Below are 22,450 nucleotides of genomic sequence, written 5' to 3' on the forward strand. Positions count from 1 at the left end.
TTCTAGAAACCAGGCATTATGGGAAGGTCTTGAAGCAGAAAAAAAGAAAGACATCTGAAGAAAGGAAAGCATACATTATGTGCTCATTACTATTATATGTACCTTCCTCCCACAATGCTTCAGCATGTTCCATTGCCTGAGGTACAACACCTTCTTAAAAACGTACCTGAGCCAAAGCCAGATACTTACAGAGTACGAAATCAGATACTTACCTTAAAGAGGAACTTCAGCCTAAACAAACATACTGTCAGTAAGTTACATTAGTTATGTTAATGAAAATAGATAGGTAATATAATCTCTTACCTACCCTGTTTTAAAAGAACAGGCAAATGTTTGTGATTTCAGGATGGCAGCCATCTTTTTGGTTGAAAGGAGGTGACAGGGAGCATGAGACACAGTTCCAACTGTCCTGTGTCCTGATCATCCTTCCCAGTTGCTAGGCAATGAGATCATCATCATTAGAAATCGCGTCATGCTTTGCACAGCATCAGGGGAAAAAAGCCCGGGCAGTTTTCTTTGATAGGGCAGAGCTTAGCTAAAAATGCAGCTAAAAATGAGACTTCGGTAAGAAAAACAAGTTCTGATGCTGTGAAACTGTTAAAGAAACACCAAGCCTTTTCAGTGCTGCTGAGTAGATTTTTAGTTTGGAGGTTCACTATAAGAGGGAAGCAATTACATCAGGGCTGCGCAGCTCCTCTTCCTGGATCATGGCTGCACAATAGCCAACCGAGCCTGCCCGCGCATATGCAGTAAGCTAGAGCCTCGGGCTCGCAAGGTCAAGATCCAGGAAGAGGAGCTGCGCAGACCCGATGTGAAGGGGGCCACAGTCAGCAAATGAGGGAAACCTCAATAGGATCCTGAGGCTTCCCTCTCGTCAGGTCTTCAGGGTAAGTATTGGATTTAAAGTTTTCCCTGACAAACATATAAAGTGTGGCACAGTAATCTAAGCATATACTATGCACAGCATGCTTAGTCTGGGAAATAATTTCCCTGATCAAAAAAATCAGTAAATCATTCATTTTACCACCTTGAAGAACCTGTAATTGGTGCTTTGAGTCCACCAGGAGAAAAGCATAATGTTCTCTGGCTTGTCCTTTTCAATCAGGTTTTTGCTAACACTTGAACTTAATGGTGGAGCTGCTAGCTTCATACCTGAAGCAGATAGCATAGCACAGCCTGAAGCAGATCAGTTCCACTATGGAACTGATCAGAGTGGAGGCTGGCATGTGGCTGTGAATATAAAGCACTATAGAAAACAGACTGTTAAAATGTTTCATTCTTAAATCTACACAGCATGTATTTATAGACATACTGCATCTGTCCTTCAGATTTATTTCAGTGATCCTTTTATAGACGGCGGTGGTGACAATCACTAATAGTTACCTCTTCCCACACATGCTGTAACTGTACAATCCCAATGACTGACACAGAGACTATTAAATCAAATTCACCATATCTTATGAATCAATATTTTATACAAACTAAACCAGGTTCCATAATTGGATCCTCTGACTCCTGCCCATGCCTTTGACACAGGAGACCTGAGTTCAAGTCTTGGCACTTCATGTTCAATAAACCAGCACCTATTCAGTAAGGAGTCCTTGGGCTAGACTCCCTAACACTGCTACTGCCTACTGATCGCACCTTAGTGGCTGCAGCTCTGGGGCTCTAAATCCGCCAGGAGAAAAAGCGCAATGTAAATGTTATTTGTCTTGTCTTATGTAGCCCCATATATGATGAAATTTGAGTACAATTCCGCCTTTAAGCATTCTGGGAGGCTTTAATGTGCGACTGGCGTCAGTGGCACCATCCCTAGTTCTTCTCATTGGAATGTATTGTTACTGAAGGAAAGTAGGAAGATACACGTCACGCTTTTAAGCATGTTCTTCAGTATGTTGAGAAATCTCCACAGACTTACTTCTATGGTACCAGTTGCTTCAGTGCACACTACAAAATATACACAGAATCCAAGGTGCACAGGGACTTGGTGGCACAGCACTGCTGTTTATTTATCTAACAAAACTGTGAGAATTGTGCACTTGTTCACTAAAAGAAACACAGAGTCAAAAACAGAACAAAGTGCAAAAAAAGTCTATACGTATCTCTAAGTGTGTGTCATAGCTAAAGCACACTGGTAACTATAAACTGCTGATACCTTTAACCTCGTTCAGTCAATCTCTGCATTCATAACATATGGAGATCAACTGTAAGAAAATTGCGTGAGATTTCTTTTGCCCATGTGCTTTTTAGCCCTTATTTTAAGCTGTAATTTCTAGGGTTGTAATTCTTATTCACACTTAAAGTGAACCAGAGACGAAGCATCCTCATGTATTTTACCATATATATCAGTGGGAACATTAGAGAAAACACCTACCCTGCTCTCGGTTTCATTATTTACTGTTCAGATTGCTTCTTATCAGCCCAGATAAAATCCCAGACTGAGCATTCAGTCTGGCTTTGCTAGAATGACTCAGCTATAATGATTCCTGAGCAGAGCCACAAGGGGGCAGGCTTGGGCTTGAAAAGACAGCACAGAAGACAGACTCCGCTATAAAGATTCCTGAACAAAGCCAAACTGAATGCTCACTCGGGGATTTTATCAGGGGTTATAAGAAGCAATCTGAACAATAAATAATGAAAGAGAGAGCAGGGTAGTGGTTTTCTCTAATGTTCCCACTGATATATATGGTAAAATACATGAGGGTGCTTCGTCTCTGGTTCCCTTTAAGGCCTTGTTCACATTAGAAAATACAGATGGCCGCGTGTCTGGAACGCATGTCCTCTGCGTAACCGTGCGTTGTGCTGCTTATTGCAATAACTAGTGAATGGTCTGTGCTGCATTTTGGGCGAAATATGTGCAAACATATAGTGTGAACGAGGCCTTATTAATCCCAATGACCATTTCACTGACCCTCATTATGCAGCAGCTGAGTATCAGGACATGCAGAGAACACTTGGCTTGTTCTTTATCAGCGATTTCCCAAACACAAGGATAACCGTAACAAAGCTTACATTTTTTAGAAACAAGTAAAACACATCAGTTTCCATAATTCTATATAGACCATTTTCTTTAAAGCTCTTTACAAAGGAAAATACACCAGCCTACTGTCGGGATGAAATATTCTGTGATGGAAATGGCTATTCCATACAAATGGTGAATGCCTAGCCTCCAACCTTCAGACCCACGATAAGAACATCTATCTGGTTGTTAAAACAATATAGTCGCTTCTAAAGCCAATTATTATGCTAACAGCGGACACTTCGATTGCAGCTAAATAGATAGAGTAACTGGAAGTTAGTAGAACTGATAAACTAAACATCACATCCGAAATTTTCAATCCTGGGTCAAGTCCGTACACATCTTTTTTCCCATGAGTTGGAAGGCGTGACATACAACACAAATATGATCAGAGGAACTGTGACATGATGTGCGTTTCAGCAGAACACATTAGAAAACGGTTTAAGTAATAAAACCCACCATAAAGCAGAATATAATTATATCATTATGTACATATATAAAAAAAATTCTGACTACATACGGCGATTTGACTGTACAAAATTCCTCAAACCTAAATTCTGGTAGAGGGAGAGAAGGCATAAACCCAACAAGATTGTTCATCCTTTATGAGTCAGTCTTGCAGAACATTAGGAAACAATAAGAGATGTGTATGGTTCTTTATCCGTTGCAGCTCAGTTTATAAGAGTTCCACTTGTCGGAAATACCCTGTTGTGTTAGACAAGTCCATTCTGGTGTACGGCACCTCAAGACTTCACAATATCCTGCAGGTGGTTTCCTGCTGTGTGAACCGTCACAGTACCTTGGAGATGAAGCATTGTTTCCCAGTGTGCAGTTAAAAAATGCAATATGCATCATACATCGAGAAACAAACAGCCGGAAGATCCTTTGCGTTTCTGATGTTCTTCTTTACTCCGCTCAACCTTCTTAATTATTTCTGACACAATGCATACAGAAGACGTCAGTCCTATTAAGAACACCAAATCTGAAAAAAAAAAAATATTCCATATGAAATAATAAAAAAGTCACAACAGTCAAATAATGTAGCACTGGATTAATTTATCAGTTAAAGAACATTTATCATTTATTCAGTATGGGCTGGTGCACACCGTGCGGCTTTTTCCGCGTTTTCAGATCCGCTTGCGGCTGCGGATCTGCTTGGTCAATGTATCTCAATGGGGTGGTGCACACCAGAGCGGCAGGCGTTTTGCAGAAACGAAAAATGCCTGGGTGAGGCATTTTTTGGATTTCGGATGCGTTTCTGCCCCAATGTTAAGTATAGGAAAAACGCAAACCGCTCTGAAAAACGCCTGTTCAGAGCGGTTTTGCAGGCGTTTTTGTTACAGAAGCTGTTCAGTAACAGCTTTACTGTAACAATATATGAAATCTACTATACTGAAAACCGCAGCAGCAATCCGCAAAACGCCTCATAAAAATAAAAAAAAGCGTTTAAAAATCTGCTAGCGTTTTGCGGATCTGCTAGCGGGTTTTGGTGTGCACCAGCCCTATGTTGTCATTTGAGCCCCTATTTCCCGTTACAAAGCAACTGCAGCCAAGTAGAGGTTTACCATATTGTTTACCAATGTAGGTTAATATTTACAGCTAGCACATTGAGAACAAACAAAAAAAAATGTTATCCTTAAGGGCCCATAAGTTATCCTTAACCTCTTGAGGACCATGGTGTTAAACCCCCCTAGTGATCAGGCTAATTTCTGCAAAATTGGCCACTGCAGCTTTAAGGCCAAGCTGCAGGGTTGTACAACACTGCACACAAGTGATCCCCCCCCCCTTTTCTCCCCACCAACAGAGCTCTCTGTGTTTATTTTTTTTTTTTAAATAAATATTTGTGTCTGTTTTTTTGTATTATTTATTACTTTTTTCCCCCCCTTTATTTAAAATCCCCTCCCTCCACCCAGCCGGCCAATCACGGCGATCGGCTGTCATAGGCTTCTGCCTATGAGAGCCGATCGCTCTCTTGTCCCCCAGGGGGACAGCCGTGTCACACGGCTGTCCCCAGTACAGCGCTGCTGCTGATCGCAGCGCTGTACATGTAAATACACGGCGATCGCCGCTCAGAGACTGAAGGCTCCGCCCACCAAGCGGGAGATGCGCGCGATCTCCTGCAAACTGCTGCCCCAGGACTTTACGCCAATCGGCGTTAGCTGGTCCTGGGGCTACCGTCGCGGCCACGCCCATTGGCGTGACGCGGTCGGCAAGCGGTTAAAGAGACTAACAAAAAAAATTCCCCTGGGGGTACTCACCTTGGTAGGGGGAAGCCTCAGGGTCCCAATGAGGCTTCCCCCTCCACTGTAGCTGCAGTCAATCCAGCGCTGGCTCCCCCAAAGTCTCCTACAATCCACGCTCGATGAGCCTGACATGGCTTGCTATATTTACCTTAATATAAATAATTTGGGGTTTGCCAAGGGGTTGTGGCCATGCAGTGCAAATGCTCAATTTTAACTTCAAGAACCAGTGGTTTGGGGCAGCCAGTACTCAATAAGAAAAAACAAAACAATTATTAATTGGCCTCACGCTCCATGTCATCTTGGTTCAAACAACGATTACTTTTATTGCACAAACATGATTCAATTCACCAACGGGCTCCTTTATTGGATCCAATACACAGGTATCAGTTAAAAACTTTTTTCTGCGCAGAAAGTTTCTACATTAAAACCACCAGAGCCTGCCCACATTACCCCTCAATAGATACCGGGCTTGCGTGCATGGAGTCTGTCCTCAGACTATTATGCTCCATGCGCCCAAGCCCAGGCCACCCAACTGTCATTCAACAGCACACCACCAAGCACACAGCAGCTGCCTCCCCCTATTGGGGATAAGTCCTTTCAGGATATAAAGCACAAAGCTGCAGCACAAATAGGTTAGCCGGTGTAAGCACAAAAAGGCAGGTTAGTAGACTTGGCAAGCCACATCGAGACAATGCTGCCCAGACATCTTTCCTCCAGCATTAATCATGGATTATTATACTTGCGTTAGTCCACAGGGTATAGCTTCTCCCAACTGGATGCCAGAGCGCTCCTTTCATCAGATGATCTGTGGCTGTTACTGTTAAGGGCAATCTCATATTGATCGCATTCCTTGTATGGGAGCTCAGTCTCCTCCTGGCGCTTCCCAATATCTTATACCAGTGCCACCTCACACGTGCCCCCTGTTTATGGGTCGCTGCACTCAGCTGCCATCACCCTCTCATGTCTTTTAGTTGGCGCTTGCTGTTGCCGGCTGACTGTGTCAGTGTATGGTGGCGGGGGACGCTAGTACAGCGTGGTGCGGGGTCAGGCTCCTCCCACCGACCAGTTTCGCGTCACATATTTACCTTCCCTGGCTCCAGCGGAGCACGGAGATTACAAGTGTGGTTTAGGGCCCATTTCCACTAGACACGAATTTCATTCTGAAATCTATTGGAAATCTGTTCCTAGTGTGTGGTACACATCAGATAGATTCTTGTCAGATTCGACTTGACAGGCATCTGACAGAAATCTATCTGATGGTCCAATCTGCTGAAAATCTGTAAGTGTATGGCCACCTTTACCCACATGATCAGCAGAATCAATTTCTTGTAAGCGAGAGCCAATATCTGCAAACCACAAGCTATGTGCATGCTGCTTGTGTTTTAGCATGGCATGCAGTATATACATTTTGTATAGGAAAACTACCAGCGTTTCCCACAAAAATAAGACATCCTCTGAAAATAAGCCCTAGCACATCTTTTGGAGCAAAAATGAATATAAGACAGTGTCTTATTTTTTGGGGAAACACGGTACCAGGATAACTGAAGCTCCTCCCACTCTCAGTGCTCCACTTAGAGGAGGGCAAAAGGATGCCTAGCCTTCCTGACAACTTTTCTATGCTATGGAATGGTGATCAGCAGTAATCACCATAAAATGTAAAGTACACCTAATATCACCATGACACAGGTTTTACACATAGTGTAATCTATCTGCATGTAGTAAGATGATATTTTTTTACCTGTGAAATAAACCATTTGATCAAAAGATCAGACTGAATAAATCTTTATTTTATAATACCCAATTAGGTCAGAAAAAAGCAAACATATCTTTCCCAATACCTTGTATGCTGAGGCTTTCAGTTTGAAAAACCTTCTGAAGAGGTGGGAAGTAAATGACGAGCAGCTGACCCATGATGGAACCAAGGACGGCATAGCAGAACATCTTATTACTGCACAGGCCTATCTCAAACACAGATTTTGTCTGCAAGAAAACATGAAACCGTTAACAAAGTATGGGTACTATTCACAATCAAGCATACACAAAACATTTACAAATCCAAGTTAAATCTCGAGGAGGCGTCACAAAGTATACACAAAACATTTATAAGTCCAAGTTAAATCTCATTTTCAGCAAATTATGGTTAACAAGACCTCCCACACAAGCTTCCTCTACAGTGAGGTGAGCAAGATGCAGCTTGTAAATTAATCAAAGGCATTAGCTGCATACACTTACATACAATAAGTATCAACTCAAAAGTATCTCTATTTATCGTTAAGATGGCCATACATCATTCGAATGGGCAACCAATCGACCATATGATTTGATTATAATAATTAGATAAAAATCGGTGCCACCAAGTGCATGCCCGATCGACTATGCAACCAATTGTGGGCCGAAATTGGTCGCATGTACAGTCCTGGCCATAAGTTTTGAGACTGTCAAAAATATTATAAAATGAGAAAAGTTGGTGCTTACGTTTTTATAATACCGATTTGCATATACTCCAGAGTGTTATGAAGAGTGTTCATATGAATTGCATAATCGTCCTTTGCCATGAAAATTAACTGAATCCCCAAAAAAACCCTTTCCACTGCATCTCATTTCTGTCATTAAAGGACCTGCTGAGATCATTTCAGTAATCGTCTTGTTAAATCAGGTGAGAATGTTGACGAGCACAAGGCTGGAGATCATTATGGCAGGCTGATTCGGTTAGAATGGCAGACTTGACCTGTAAAAAGGAGGGTGATGCTTGAAATCATTGATCTTCCATTGTTAACCATGGTGACCAGAAAAGAAACGCATTCGTCCATCATTGCGTTGCATAAAAATGGCTTCACAGGCAAGGATATTGTGGCTACTAAGAGTGTACCTAAATTAACAATTTATAGGATCATCTAGAACGTCATCTAGAGCGTCTAAGAAAGTCCAGCAAGCGCCAGGATCGTCTCCTAAAGAGGATTCAGCTGCGGGATCAGAGTGCAACCAGTGCAGAGGTTGCTCAGGAATGGCAGCAGACAGGTGTGAGCGCGTCTGCACGCACAGTGAGGCAAAGACTTTTGGAAGATGGCCTGGTGTCAAGAAGGGCAGCAAAGAAGCCACTTCTTCCCCCCCCAAAAAACACCAGGGACGGATTGATCTTCTGCAGAAAGAATGGTAAATGGACTGCTGAGGACTGGGGCAAAGTCATATTCTCCAATGAAGCCCCTTTCCAATTGTTTGGGGCATCTGGAAAAAGGCTTGTCAGGAGAAGAAAAGGTGAGCGCTACCATCAGTCCTGTATCATGCCAACAGTAAAACATCCTGAGACCATTCATGTGTGGGGTTGCTTCTCATCCAAGGGATTGGGCTCACTCACAATTTTACCAAAAAACACAACTACGAATAAAGAATGGTACCAAAACACCCTCCAACAGCAACTTCCCACAATCCTACAACAGTTTGGTGAAAAACAATGCATTGTCCAGCACGATGGAGCACCAGGTCATAAGACAAAAGAGATAACTAAGTGGCTCGGGGACTAAAACGTTGAAATTTTGGGTCCATGGCCTGGAAACTCCCCAGATCTTAATCCCATTGAGAACTTGTGGTCATTCCTCAAGAGGCAGGTGGACAAACAAAAACCAACTAATTCTGATAAACTCAAAGAAGTGATTATGAAAGAATGGGTTGCTATCAGTCAGGATTTGGCCCAGAAGTTGACAGAGCATGCCCAGTCGAATTGCAGAGTTCCTGAAAAAGAAGGGCCAACACTGCAAATACTGACTTTTTGCATAAATCTCATGTAATTGTCAATAAAAGCCTTTGAAACATATGAAGTGCTCATAATTATATTTCAGTGCATCACATAAACAACTGAAACAAAGATCTAAAAGCAGTTTAGCAGCAAACTTTGTGAAAACTCATATTTTTGACAGTCTCAAAACTTTTGGCCAGGACTCAATCAGCCGGCAAGATGTAGGGCAGACTTGCATGATCGGGTGTGCAGCGGTAACGGCGAGCGATATCAGGACGAGTGATGAAAGCTCTGATACTGCCCCCCCCCCCCCCCGATGTGCAATGTGCGCTGTCCCCTCCCCCCCAGTGCACTATACATTACTTGTCCGTGTCTGCCAGCTCCGGGCGCAGACCTTGGTCCATACTCGCGCCCCACCTGGTTGAGTAACGTGGGCGACCATGTGGGGTGCCTGTACGAAGGATGGAGCCAGCGGCGGACACGAACAGGTAATGTATAGTGCACTGGGGAGCACATTGCACATTAGGGGGACAGTGTCAGTCCGGCGATGTGGCGTCACAAAGCCTATTCAGGATCAATTTCATCACTCTCTGACTCATGGGTCGAGACTGCTAACAGGGTAGCCAGCGCAGGAACGATGGGACAAGGAGAGGAATTGGAAGGCTCTATAGGATCCAGAGCCTTCACCCTCCTGATGCCTGGCATACACGGGTCAACCGGCGGCTCGATTAGCCGCCGGATCGACCCCAGCTGCGCCCCCGCGGATCGATTACCGCTCGTCCCCGCCGGCGCTTCCTTATCAGCGCTCGAGGGATCGAGCGGGCGAGGGTCGAGCGGCATGATCGGGCCAGCTGAATATTATCAGCTGGCCGGATCAGCTGAATATTATCAGCCGGCCGGATCAGCTGGTCGATACACGGTACAGAAACGTATCGTGTATCCCCAGCATGAGACAAGTATCTGTTTTCTATTTAAGATTTGGCTTCAGACTCCCTTTAAGCTTGTGGAGAAAAAAATAATACATCATTCAGGAAGTTCTCTTACCTGTGATCTTGAGCTTAAAGCATTGAACATGTCAAAGAACACAAAGCATGTAAAGGTCATTGTTGTGTCTCTTGGAGTGATCAGGTTATCTCTCAGCTGCCAAACAAAAAGATAGAAAGGTTTAAAGCCATTCAAATAGCTCAGGTTTCCACACAAAACAAACTGAACAATACAAGATTACGGTAATTGTATACATTTATTTCCTGAGGCAATCAGAGCATTTTAGAAGCTGGCTATCTATACAGCTACAGCATATTTTTCAGGAACTAAAGGTGCGTACACATGCACTACAAAAGGAAACGACGGGTCCGCGGGACCCTCCCGCTGGGCGGTCTTTAGCAGACAGTATGCACGTGTGTACGCGCAGTCGGTGGATTGATAAGGCTGTTTCTTAAAGCGGTATCGTCACCATAAAAATCAAATTTCAACAGCAACTGGTCTGAGTGTATTAAGTGATAAAGATGCTAATCCTGCATTCAAAACTTTCAAAACTTTTTATGCTGTTATGATTTGGAGTTATCACATACTTAACCTTCTTGGCGGTAACCCCGAACGTAGTTCGGGGTAAGCCGCCGGAGGGTGCCGCTCAGGCCCTGCTGGGCCGATTTGTTTAATTTTTTTTTTGCTGGACGCAGCTAGCACTTTGCTAGCTGCGCCAGCACCCTGATCGCCGCCGCCGCGCGCCCGATCGCCGCTATACGTTGCGGCGCGCGGCCCCCCCCCCCCCAGACCCCGTGCGCTGCCTGGCCAATCAGTGCCAGGCAGCGCCGAGGGGTGGCCCGGGACTCCCAATGACGACCCGACGTCAGTGACGTCGGTGACGTCATTCCGCCCCGTCGCCATGGCGACGGGGGAAGCCCTCCAGGAAATCCCGTTCTTTGAACGGGATTTCCTGATCGGAGATCGCCGAAGGCGATCGAAGAGGGCGGGGGGATGCCGCTGAGCAGCGGCTATCATGTAGCGAGCCCTGGGCTCGCTACATGATATAGAAAAAAAAAAATAAAAAAAAAAACTGCCGCGCTGCCTCCTGGCGTATTTTTTTATACCGCCAGGAGGGTTAAGGAACACTGGCCCTTTAGTAGTCGTGCCAAAGAAATGCATGCTGGGGGTTCTTTTTATCTATAATATATTCCTCCTCTTCCCTTTATTTTCCTGCCAGCTTCTTATCTGAAACCTAATCCCCTACTCACTTGTGTTTACAAGCAAGGCTGAGGCGACTCAGTGATTGGAGGAGACAAGAAAAAAAGTAAAGGGCAGAAATGACATCACGAGTTAGCCTTAACTGTGGGCAAAAGACATGGCCCCCACCAGGAACAGAATTCTCGTAATTTACTATAGAACATTCACTGAAATCAAAATGTGAACAGTACAATACATTTGTTATGTAAGTAGATCAAGTATTAAGTATCTACTTATATATGTGTTTTTTCCCCTGGCATAGTATGGCTGATACTACTGCTTTAACGATTCGCTCAGCGGGAGGGTCCGGCGGACCCGTCGTTTCCTTTTGTAGTGCGTGCGTACGCACCTTAACTCCCCCTGGCGGTATAAAAAATTCCGCCAGGAGGAAGCGCAGCAGTTTTTTTTCTTATATCATGTAGCAAGCCCAGGGCTCGCTACATGATAGCCGCTGCTCAGCGGCATCCCCCTGCCCGCTTCGATCGCCTTCGGCGATCTCCGATCAGGAAATCCCGTTCAAAGAACGGGATTTCCTGGAGGGCTTCCCCCGTCGCCATGGCGACGGGGCGGGATGATGTCACCGACATGACGACGTCATTGGGAGTCCCGAACCACCCCTCAGCGCTGCCTGGCACTCATTGGCCAGGCAGCGCACGGGGTCTGGGGGGGGCGCGACGGATAGCGGCGATCGAGCGCGGGGCGTCGGTGATCGGTATGCTGACGCAGCGCAGCAAAAAAAAAAAAAATTAAACAAATCGTCCCAGCGGGGCCGGAGAAAACCACCTGCGCGGCTTACCCCGAACTACGGGGTTACCACCAAGGAGGTTAAAGCGGAATATAACCCTGCATTTCAACTTTGCTCTAAAACATTATTTACAGTATATTATATGCAACCAGCATTTTTTTTTACTAGACCAGCATTGGAAGGGTTACACACAGAGCTTTAAAGTTCCTGGAGAGAAATGCAGACCCATCCGAAGCTTCCATAGATACATTTTGTTTACTTAAATGTATCTAAGTGTAGAATGTGACTCACTGACTGTGCAGGAGCTGGAGGACAGCCAAAGAGTGTGTAACATTTCTCACTTGTTACATTCTATTTAGTTAAATGTATCTATCTGAACTTCGGATGACTCTGCATATCTCTCCATGGAACTTTAAACCTCTGTGTGTAACCCTTCCAATGCTGGTCTAGTAAAAAAAAAATGCTGGTTGCATATAATATGCTGTAAATAATTTTTTAGAGCAAAGTTGAAATGCAGGGTCATATTCCGCTTTAAAAGTGGCCATACATCAGGCGACTTGGTGGCTGATCAACCATCAGATTAGATTGTTATAATCGAAATGGATGAAAATCGGTACCGCCAAGAGCATTCACAATTGACGATGCTACCAATTTTGGGCCACATGTATCAATCGGACATGCTGCAAGATGTAGGGCCAACATGCTCAATTGACTGCATAGCGGTAATGGCGTGGGATTTCGGGACGATCAACGAACACGATGGAATGCTCACGTGGATGCCAGCTTAACGTGGGAGGCAGGTGTGATGTCACACGCGCGTTCACATTATGCCGGCAGGCAAATACGCGGAGCACGTCTATGTGAGGAAGTGTGGAGACAGAGCCGGCGGTGGACACCGACAGGAAAAGTATTCACGCGTGGGAGTTAAAGTATAAGTAAAGTTTTCACCCCATTGGGTGGCACAACAAAGCCTGGGTGACGTCACTAGGCCGAAACCCGAAAGATTTCATGCAGAAATTGATTGGGAATCAGCCTGCAGTGCACGGGCAGCTGAAATATTTCTCTCTGATCAGATTCGACCAGAGAGCAATATGTCCCTTGGTCAAATCTGTCCATCATCGCTAGATGTATGGCCACCTTAAAGTGTACCTGAGATGGGGCAGGAGAGAAAATGTATACATACCTGGGGCTTCCTCCAGTCCCCTCACTGGCCATCCTCCGCCGCCTCCTTGTTCATACACAATCAGCCCCGGTAAGTTGTCCAGTCGGCGCAGGAGCAGTCTGGCCGCACACGCACTCCCCTGTCGCACTCCCATAGCCAGGGGAGTTCTGCCCCAGCGCAGTAGTACTGTACAGGTGCAGAACGCTCCCAGAAACAGGAGCACTATGGGGCGCGCATGCGCAGTTGGCTCCAGACCGGTCGACTTAACAGAGCTGATTATGGACGAACGAGTAGGCAGCGAAGGACAGCGAGGGTGCGATCAGGCCAGAGGAAGCTCCAGGTATGTATAATTTTCCCTCCTGTTCCATCCATCTCAGGCTTACTTTAAGCCGCCACACACAATTACACATCCACCAGTATGCATGGGACTGGTGAGTACACGCACCAGCAAAAGCATGGAGTATAAGGTGCAAAGGATAGCCATTCAGTGATAAACAAAGGAGGCTCCCTTTGTTTTCATGGATTTAAAGGGCATTTATAGTCAAAGGTTTTATGTTTTTAAACTATTTTTACTACCATAGTTGCTATTATTTATTATTAAACAAGGCACTACCCAGAATATATACATATATTTTTAAATTGCTGTAAGTCTGTCATTGGTCTAGTATGAAATTTGTACAAATCTAATTTTGATGTGAATTAATAAATCTGAATGGAGTAATCATATTTGAGGTTTAAAAATAAGACAAAAGAGACAAAAGCAATGTGAACAAAGAAATAACAAACCTCTCTCCAGAATACAAACAACGTGCCGCACACTATGATGAAAGATGATATCAGGATCTTAATAATTAGGTTCTTGGTTAGAATGCTGTCCTTAAGATTTCTTGGTGGCTTTCTTATTACATCCTTGTCCACAGGCTCTACCCCAAGGCTTAAAGAAAACAAAAAATAAATTAGTAAATACCGACCATTAGGCTGAATACTGAAACATAAGGTAAAGTGAAGCCAACTTTGCCCAGTCTGCACTGTGCAAGATACTGTACTGTATATGAAATATGTATAAATGTATATGAAACATGGCAAACCTAATTTAGAGCTCACATTACCTAAAACTAAATAAAGATTTGAGGCAGAGTTGGGAATGGAGAAGGAAGGGGGGGGGGGGGGGGGGGGGGGAGGAGAAGGTAAACGAAGTTAAGGTTAGTAACCTATTACATTAACCACTTAAATTACCTTTTTCACGAAAATCTTACAATTTGAAATACATGTAAATATATACAAATAAGAAGAACGTTTCTTCCTAAGTAAAATGAGCATACTTTTCTCCTATGTTGCCGTCACTTACAGTAAGTAGTAGAAATCGGACATTACCGATAGATTTTGAACTAGCCCATTTTCTTAGGGGGGGGGGGGGGGGTTTCTCAGGTTTTTTTTTTTATTTTTAAAAGCACTTAGTAAATGGCAGTTGCTCCGTCCAACTGCCAAAACGTGTGCAGCGAACACAGAGGCTGGCCAGCATCTTTGTATAAATCTTTTTCACGGTATGTATTTATAAAGAATGAAGGCCATGCTGAGAATCCCCTGTGGAGAGATGAACTGGCCCAAATTCTGTCAGGCAAAAACGCCTGGTCCTGCGCAGTATGCTCCGGTCCACGTGGGGGTGATTAACAGCGCCGCGTGCGCAGTACAGGCCGACCTCCAGGTTGGCCTCGCCTCATCACCGTGGACTGGGAGTGAGAGGAGGCAAACGGCTGCTGGCAGAGCTGCGACGAGGGGCATGCTGGGAGCTTGGGGCTGGACGAAGCCCATGGTAAGTAGCACTTATTTTGCCTAATAATGCCTGATAACTCCTTTAAGGGGGGTTAGGCAGCTGGTCCCCGATAGGTTAAGCACCACAGTGTTAAACCTCCCCTAGTGACCAGCCCATATTTTACTGATTCGGCCACTGCAGCTCTAAGGGCTCGCTGCAGGGCCACATAACTCAGCATACAAGTGATTCCAAACCCCCCCCCCTTTCTCCCCACCAATAGAGCCCTCTGTTGGTGGGGTCTGATCGCTCCCTAGCTGTTTTTTTTTTCTCCTTTATAAATATTTTTTTATTTTTTAATAAGTTTGCCTGTAATTTTAATTATTTTTTTTAACACCCCAACCCCCCCCCCCCCCCCCCCCCCGGCTAGCCAATCAGCGTGATCACTTTCCTGTCTACAGAGGGGACAGCCTTGGCACACGGCTGTCCCCAGTACAATGCTGCCTTTGATCGCAGCCCTGTACACAGTTATTCCCCGCTGGGAGACAGATGGCAGGGCGGAGCTCCGTCATCCATGTGGAGATGGGCACGCATCAGCGTGCGATCTCCTGCAAACCCCATTCCCATCCATTCATGCCAATCGGCGTGGAGTGGTCCTGGGGCTGCCGCAGGTTAAGGGCCCCTTCATACTTACCACGTCATGGCCCATTTCAGTATTCCCAGTGGTTCCCAACCTTTTCCGGCCCGGGGAACACTTTCTGACCAAATTTTTCTCCGGGGAACGGCGGGGGAGGGGGGGGGGGGGATTATCGGGATGGAGGTGTGCGCGACCTAGTGGTCAGTTGCCCCAGTGTAGGGAGTTTAGTTGCCTCAGTATAGCTAGTATAGTGCCCCAGTATAGCCAGTATAGTGCCCCAGTATAGCCAGTATAGTGCCCCAGTATAGCCAGAATAGTGCCCCAGTATAGTGGCCCAGTATAGCCAGAATAATGCCCCAGTATAGCCAGAATAATGCCCCAGTATAGCTAGTATAGTGCCCCAGAATAGGGCCCCAGTATAGCCAGTATAGTGCCCCAGTATAGCCAGTATAGTGCCCCAGTATAGCCAGTATAGTGCCCCAGTATAGCCAGAATAGTGCCCCAGTATAGCCAGAATAGTGCCCCAGTATAGCCAGAATAGTGCCCCAGTATAGCCAGTATAGTGCCCCAGTATAGCCAGAATAGTGCCCCAGTATAGCCAGAATAGTGCCCCAGTATAGCCAGAATAGTGCCCCAGGATAGCGCCCCAGTATAGTGCCCCAGGATAGCTAGTATAGTGCCCCAGGATAGCCAGTATAGTGCCCCAGGATAGCCAGTATAGTGCCCCAGGATAGCCAGTATAGTGCCCCAGGATAGCCAGTATAGTGCCCCAGGATAGGCAGTTATTACCTTAACAGCTGCCGCTCTCCCCTCTCCGGCGCGTGTATTTATTCAAGCAGCGTATCTCCCGGCTGCTCTGTGTGATCCGGCAGGAAGCAGGGCAGCGGCTTCCTGTAGCGGCGATATGTATCGCCGTTACTTTGGTAACCAAGCCCTGCTTCCTGCGCATCACACACAGAGCAGCCAGGAGACACGCTGCTTGAATAAATACATGCGCTGCAGAGGGGAGAGTGGCTGCTGCTAAAGTAATAACAGCGGCGGGGACGGGCGGGAGAAGAGGACGGCACACCAGGCAACGTCCCGCGGCACACTAGTTGAAAAACACTGTTCTAGTCCACCGCCGTGTGTCGCATTGGCCATTTATGTTTATGAAACATGCCACAGTACCCATGGTATGACAGAAGTGCTCTGGCCGCCACAGAGGTAATGTACACACTGATGTGCGTTACCCTGTGATTCCCGGAAGTGGTTGGAAAATCCCATGTCAATTTGTTTTTGTTTTTTTTATGGTTGCACCATGGCTATAATGCGTGGTGCAACTTACCTAGCTTGTTGCAATGCAATCGGCCAACAAATGCTGAATGATTGCACTCCACTTGTCAGTTTTTGTGCATGAGTTATCTGACAGTTTTGCATTGCTGTCAATTGTTTTTCTGCATGCGAAAAACGCAGTTAGTTTGAACTAGCCCATTGATTAACATTGGTTGCAGTATTCTTGTGCAGAAAATGCACAGTGGAGTGGAGACAGGCCCTTAGGAATGATACTAAAGGCTTGCACGGGAAAGGGTGTGTCTTTTACAGGAAGTTGAAATTTACATATTGATTCAGCAACCTATTATCTATGAACCTACAGATCATTTTGACATGTAAATTTCCCAAACCGTAACCAGATTATATAGGGTTTTTTTTTCATTATGTGTTTGGTTCCTTGAGCCCAAGTTTAGGACTTAAAAATGATATGTGAAAGTAAGCATCTCTTTATATCCTAGAGTCCCAAGGCACTCTCAGGCCTGGAATCCACTATAAATTGCAAAGTGCTATCGCAATCGTTTGCGTTTTTACATTAGCGTTTTATAAGCGATTTCATGATCATTTTCCTGTGATTTTGGTAGCGATTTTAAAAAGTGTAAGATTTTTGCCAGCGATTGTGGTAGCAATTTGCGATTTTAATTCTGATTGGTCCTTTCAAATTATAATTTTTTTTACAGTTTTCAGTAGTTTAAAAATCACACAAAAATCGCTATTCATGAGCGATTTGACAGTGCTTATATACTTTACATTGAAGCGCAAAATGCTCACAAAATGCTGCATGTCCTGAGATTGTGATTTTGCTAATCGCAATCGCGATTGTGGAATTTGTTACATTTATTTAGATTAGCTGAGTGTTTAGGGGAATCGCTAGCAATTTAAAAGCGCTACCTAAACGCTCAAAAAAAGCACTCTAGTGGTATCTAGCCCACATACAGGAAATCGATTGTGTTCTTTGCAGTTCTAGTCTAGCCCTTTCCTGCCTCTAAGCTGCATGACTGGTTTTTGAGCCCCTTTTCACCTCCAAACCTTACTATCCATTTGCAAGGCTGTTCTTTAACCATTTCAGCCCGCGGGAATTTTTCACATTATGGACGAGAGTAATTTTCCCATTTCAGCGCTCCTCTCTTTCATTCCCCAATAACTTTATCACAAAGAAATGATCTATACCTTGTTTTTTCCGCCACCAATTTTGCTTTCTTTGAGTGGTACATTATGTTAAGAATTATTTTATTCTAAATGCATTTTAACGGGAATAATTAAGAAAAAATTGAAAAAAATCATTATTTCGCAGTTTTTGGCCATTATAGTTTTAAAATACCACAGGCTACCGTAATTAAAATCCACACATTTTATTTGCCCGTTTGTTCCGGTTATTGCAACGTTAAAATTATATCCCTAGTATAGTATAAATTACTATAGTATATGTATGAAGGCAATATTTTATTTGGAAATAAATGTACATTTTTTTCAGTTTTACATTCATCGCTAATTTTTAGCCCATAAATTTATAATAAATATGCCCTCTTGACATACATATAATTTTTTTTTTAATCCCTAAAGTCATTAGGTGTAATTTTACTATTTGGCAACAAGATATCCCCGCTGAGCAAATCTTATGTAGCGTAAAAGTACGCTACAGAGAAAACAATGTGTTGCTACATTGTAACTAGGGAAGTGACAGGTGGCCAGCGGGGACATTAATGCATTCATAAATCTGTCGGCGGTGAAAGGAAGCATGGCAGCTCTATTTAAGAATAAACACAGTTTTTGAACAAAAACAGTGTTTATTCTCAGCTGACATGTATAGATTGGCACAGGGGGCATCTGCCCGCACAATCGAATGCAAACCCTCCCCCAAACTGCAGGGACGTGACTAGCGCATCCCTGCTGCTGTGGACATCAGGCTCACATCTGCGCACCATAAATGGTTAAAGAGGCAATCAGAAGGGTAATAGAAAGGGTTTGACCACAGCTGCAAAAGGACAATTGTGGTTTGTCTTATTCGTGTGGCACCAGATTATTCATGAGCAATCTTGGAGATATTTATATAGCTGGTATATGGACGGTCACAAACTGGGTGGCGTGAAAGTAATGTAAATACAGTTTCACCTTAATGTGGAGCTGGAAGTATTTAGACACTTGTGGTTTCTGAACAGGATTTTCACGTCCAGTTTAGTGCTTCTGTAGGTTTCTGGACATGAGATTCAAGACCTGCACTTAATAATAAAGTTGCTTAACCTCCCTGGTGCAGGCGCAGAACGCTCCCGACAATGGGTGCACAGCAGGGCGGGCACGCCCAGGCCGCACATATGCAGTACACCTGACTGGCCGCAGAGAACGGAGCTGCTACCGGGGGATCTAGGAGGTTTTGGACTGCACGGAGGGGGCTGAAGGAAGCCCCAGGTTTGTATAAAAAAAACAAACCCACTTTTCTTCCCCCTCGTCTCTGGTTCACTTTAATAAGATCTGTTGACACCTGTAATGGCTGCCGTACATAGCGATCCGAAATGCGATCACTAGGGCAACAGTTCGTCAACCCAACGCTGTACAGATGCATCACTGTGCTGTTGCCTAGTGATGGCATCTGTTCAGCATTGTGGTCCCCAAACTGTGCGCGCTAGCAATCGCATCCAATTGCTACAGACGCACAGACTAAAGATAATGGTCCGCTACATGCACTAGTATTGTAACCATGACATTTATGGTTTAATTTTAACAAAGACAAACCTAAGAATATATTTTGAGGCGTTTTTATAACTGTGGCACTTGTCAGATAAAAAGTAGGAAAGGTGAAATATGAAAAAAAAAGTGTATTTTCTTAATTTACACCTATTTTTCCCTGTAAAATTGCCACAAAATTAAACAATTCTTGGTAAAACTGTTGCCCAATGACAGCTTATGCTATCCCAAAAAATAAGTGTTATAAAAGTTTCTGCTGTATCAATAGCATGCAGCCAAAATGATCAGGAACCTTGAAGTGAACGCAAAGTGAAAATAATAAACTAATGAGATAACAATTGTATTTATCCTCCTTTATTTTATATTTAAACATTTACAAAGTGGATTGGATGTTTTATTGTCTTTGCTAAATGACAGTCTATTAAGAGTCCTAGAGTTAAAATGCATGAACTATTGACCTTTTTTTCCCTCTCCCCCTACCCTCAGAAGTTGTATTCTGCCAGGAAAACTTTTATGGCTGTAATTTGCTTATCAGTGAGGTTTATTATATCCCAAAGGTGCCAAGACAGAAGCGGTCACTTGCATACCTGAAAATTAACGCTTTCAGGCAGCAAAATAAAAAAAGATAAACAGCCTGGTTATATAATACACGGATACACTTTAAGGGGTGAAAACCCAGAACCTGAAGTGGTTAATCTCAAATTAGAAACTGCATCTACTGTAAAAAAAAGTTTGCAGCCCTTGTCAGCAAAGCAGATCTGGTCAACGTGTTAACAGGAAGTACATCTTTTGTGCCCATACTTATGACTGTCATGTTCAGTGAGAGAGTGAAAGACACAGATTGTGCCTATATTATTAATGTAATTTACGCGATCATATGTAGGCTCATAAATCAGAATATGAAAAGAATGGCCAAATTTATCTTTGTTCCTTAAACACATTGCAATTACTTTTCAAACTTACCTTTGAGCAGGAGGACCATCCATTATGATATTAATCCATAATATCTGCATGGCATTGAGAGGGTTGGGGAAATTCATCAGAGTTGCAAGAGAAATTAAAGTAAGTGCAGCAATACTCCTAAAACAAAAACATTTCAAGAGATTTATTAGCTCATATTAGATGAGGCAGCCACAAGGATAAATTATGTGCTGAGATCAAAATAAACTGGTCCCTTTAAAACAGCAGGATCAACCACACCATTATTTGAATGATTTTGTGTTAAGGACAACTGATTCACTGTAGGTATTCTGTGGCAAGAATGCCAAATGGAATAATGTTACCTGTTGAGCACTACATAACAGTATATTTATGTATGCTGATATGTAAATATAAGCTTGCAGCTTTTAAAAGGCACTGGACACATGCCATTGTGCTACTGTGCTCATTTTCCCTGGGTTCTACACAAAACTACATTCACCAACTGATCAAGGAAGCCCAACCTGTTGTTGGATTGTTCCTCCCTCTATCCCTGTAGAAACTGGAAACACAAGGATTGCTGGGTACAAGTGCCAATACACTATGTGATTGGTGGTATATAAGATGCACAATCAATATAACAGAGATATCGATCCTCAGATATTGACCATACTTGTCTAATATCGATCTGACCACTGCAGTTGCTATGTTTGTCCCGTCTGATGCATGGATTGTGCACTGCTGATACCTGCTGCACCTCTGCTGGGACTCAGGGATCGATCTCGCAAAAGAACAGATGTGTCAGCTCTATATTCATTCGGTATATTGATGGAAATATAGATGGAAAATGTCATAGTTTCAATAGATTTTCATTTGATTTGAAACAATTGTCAAATGTATTCAAAAACAAAATTGACCAGTGTATATGCACCTTATGCATTATATTTACCTCTCTACTTTCATGCAGCACCTTTATGTTTGGTGTGGAGCATGGTGTTCCCATCCACAGTCCTCCTCACCAATCATCAGGCCAGAGGCCAGGAGAGGCTTAGAAAAAGCACTGGGGATGGGATAATTATGGTCAACACCACAGGCACAGGGCGAGGTGAATATAATAAGTCACAGCACTTCTCCCTCATGCCAGGGCTAGAGCCACTATTGGAGGCAAAAATGAATGGGGTGCACTGTAAGAGAGATGGCAATATATAGGTGGCACTACAAATAAGGGATGCTATATGAAGGGGAACTAAGACAGGACATTGTATAAGGGGCATTATAAGGACGGTAATGTGACCTTCTTGCCCACTTTTACCATTACATTTTTAAATAATAGTACAAGGAAAAAGTTTACAAAGCAGAAGAAATGTACTTTTTATTTTAAAATTGAATATCACCATACATCGTACAGGCAACAAAATTCCTGTTTTTATCTAAAGCAGCAAAATAAATTGACTTTGCTGTTTTGTTTGCCACGCCTCCTCTAGCACCTCCCTCATACATATTAAAATATTTAAATGTCCTAGCTTGAGGTGAGCAGTCTGGATTTTGTGTTTTTCTTGTATTTAATCATTGTGGCTAGAATTTTATACCAGTGCCCTCCCTTTTTCCCCATCAGTGACCATTGTCAGCTTACACACAGCTTATGCTGGTGTGCGCATGGTACACATGGATGCCTTTATTCGCTCCCTTGGGGGATTAGTTTGATGCAGATTAGTCTGTCCCAGGAGAGGACGGCAAGGATATGTGCTCCTATTCGTTAGATAAGTTTGACGCACTGAATGCTTGCAGGTTTGTGCTATGCATGTTGCAGGGCCAGCATTAGGACACATACTAAAATGAGGAACCTCTACGGGGTATATGTGACTGTAACAAAGACACCAGTTTTTAACTTAGATGCAGGGATAACGTTTGGTACCTGCATGAATTTTTGTGAAAGAATTCAGAAGATTAATATACTTTGCTGTTTTGTTTGCCACACCCTCTCCAGCACCACCCCATTACATATTCAAATATTTAAATGTCCTAGCTTG

The 22,450-nt window shown here is 43.9% G+C and overlaps 1 protein-coding gene across 3 annotated transcripts in view; it reads right to left on the reverse strand.

Moving 5' to 3' along the window:
* Positions 1 to 2,679: 2,679 nt before the first annotated feature.
* Positions 2,680 to 22,450, reverse strand: part of ATP2C1 (ATPase secretory pathway Ca2+ transporting 1) — a 217,961-nt gene continuing 198,190 nt past the window's right edge. For all 3 annotated transcript variants that reach the window (XM_068236270.1, XM_068236269.1, XM_068236271.1), the window contains 5 exons: positions 20,466 to 20,582; positions 13,912 to 14,059; positions 10,040 to 10,135; positions 7,101 to 7,242; positions 2,680 to 4,001 (listed from right to left, as the gene is read on the reverse strand). In XM_068236270.1, the coding sequence (XP_068092371.1) occupies positions 3,871 to 4,001; positions 7,101 to 7,242; positions 10,040 to 10,135; positions 13,912 to 14,059; positions 20,466 to 20,582 (634 nt within the window). In that variant the 3' untranslated portion in view covers positions 2,680 to 3,870. The remainder of the gene's footprint in view (positions 4,002 to 7,100; positions 7,243 to 10,039; positions 10,136 to 13,911; positions 14,060 to 20,465; positions 20,583 to 22,450) is intronic.

The sequence above is a fragment of the Hyperolius riggenbachi genome, chromosome 5, assembly GCF_040937935.1.
Source record: "Hyperolius riggenbachi isolate aHypRig1 chromosome 5, aHypRig1.pri, whole genome shotgun sequence".
NCBI lineage: Eukaryota > Metazoa > Chordata > Amphibia > Anura > Hyperoliidae > Hyperolius > Hyperolius riggenbachi.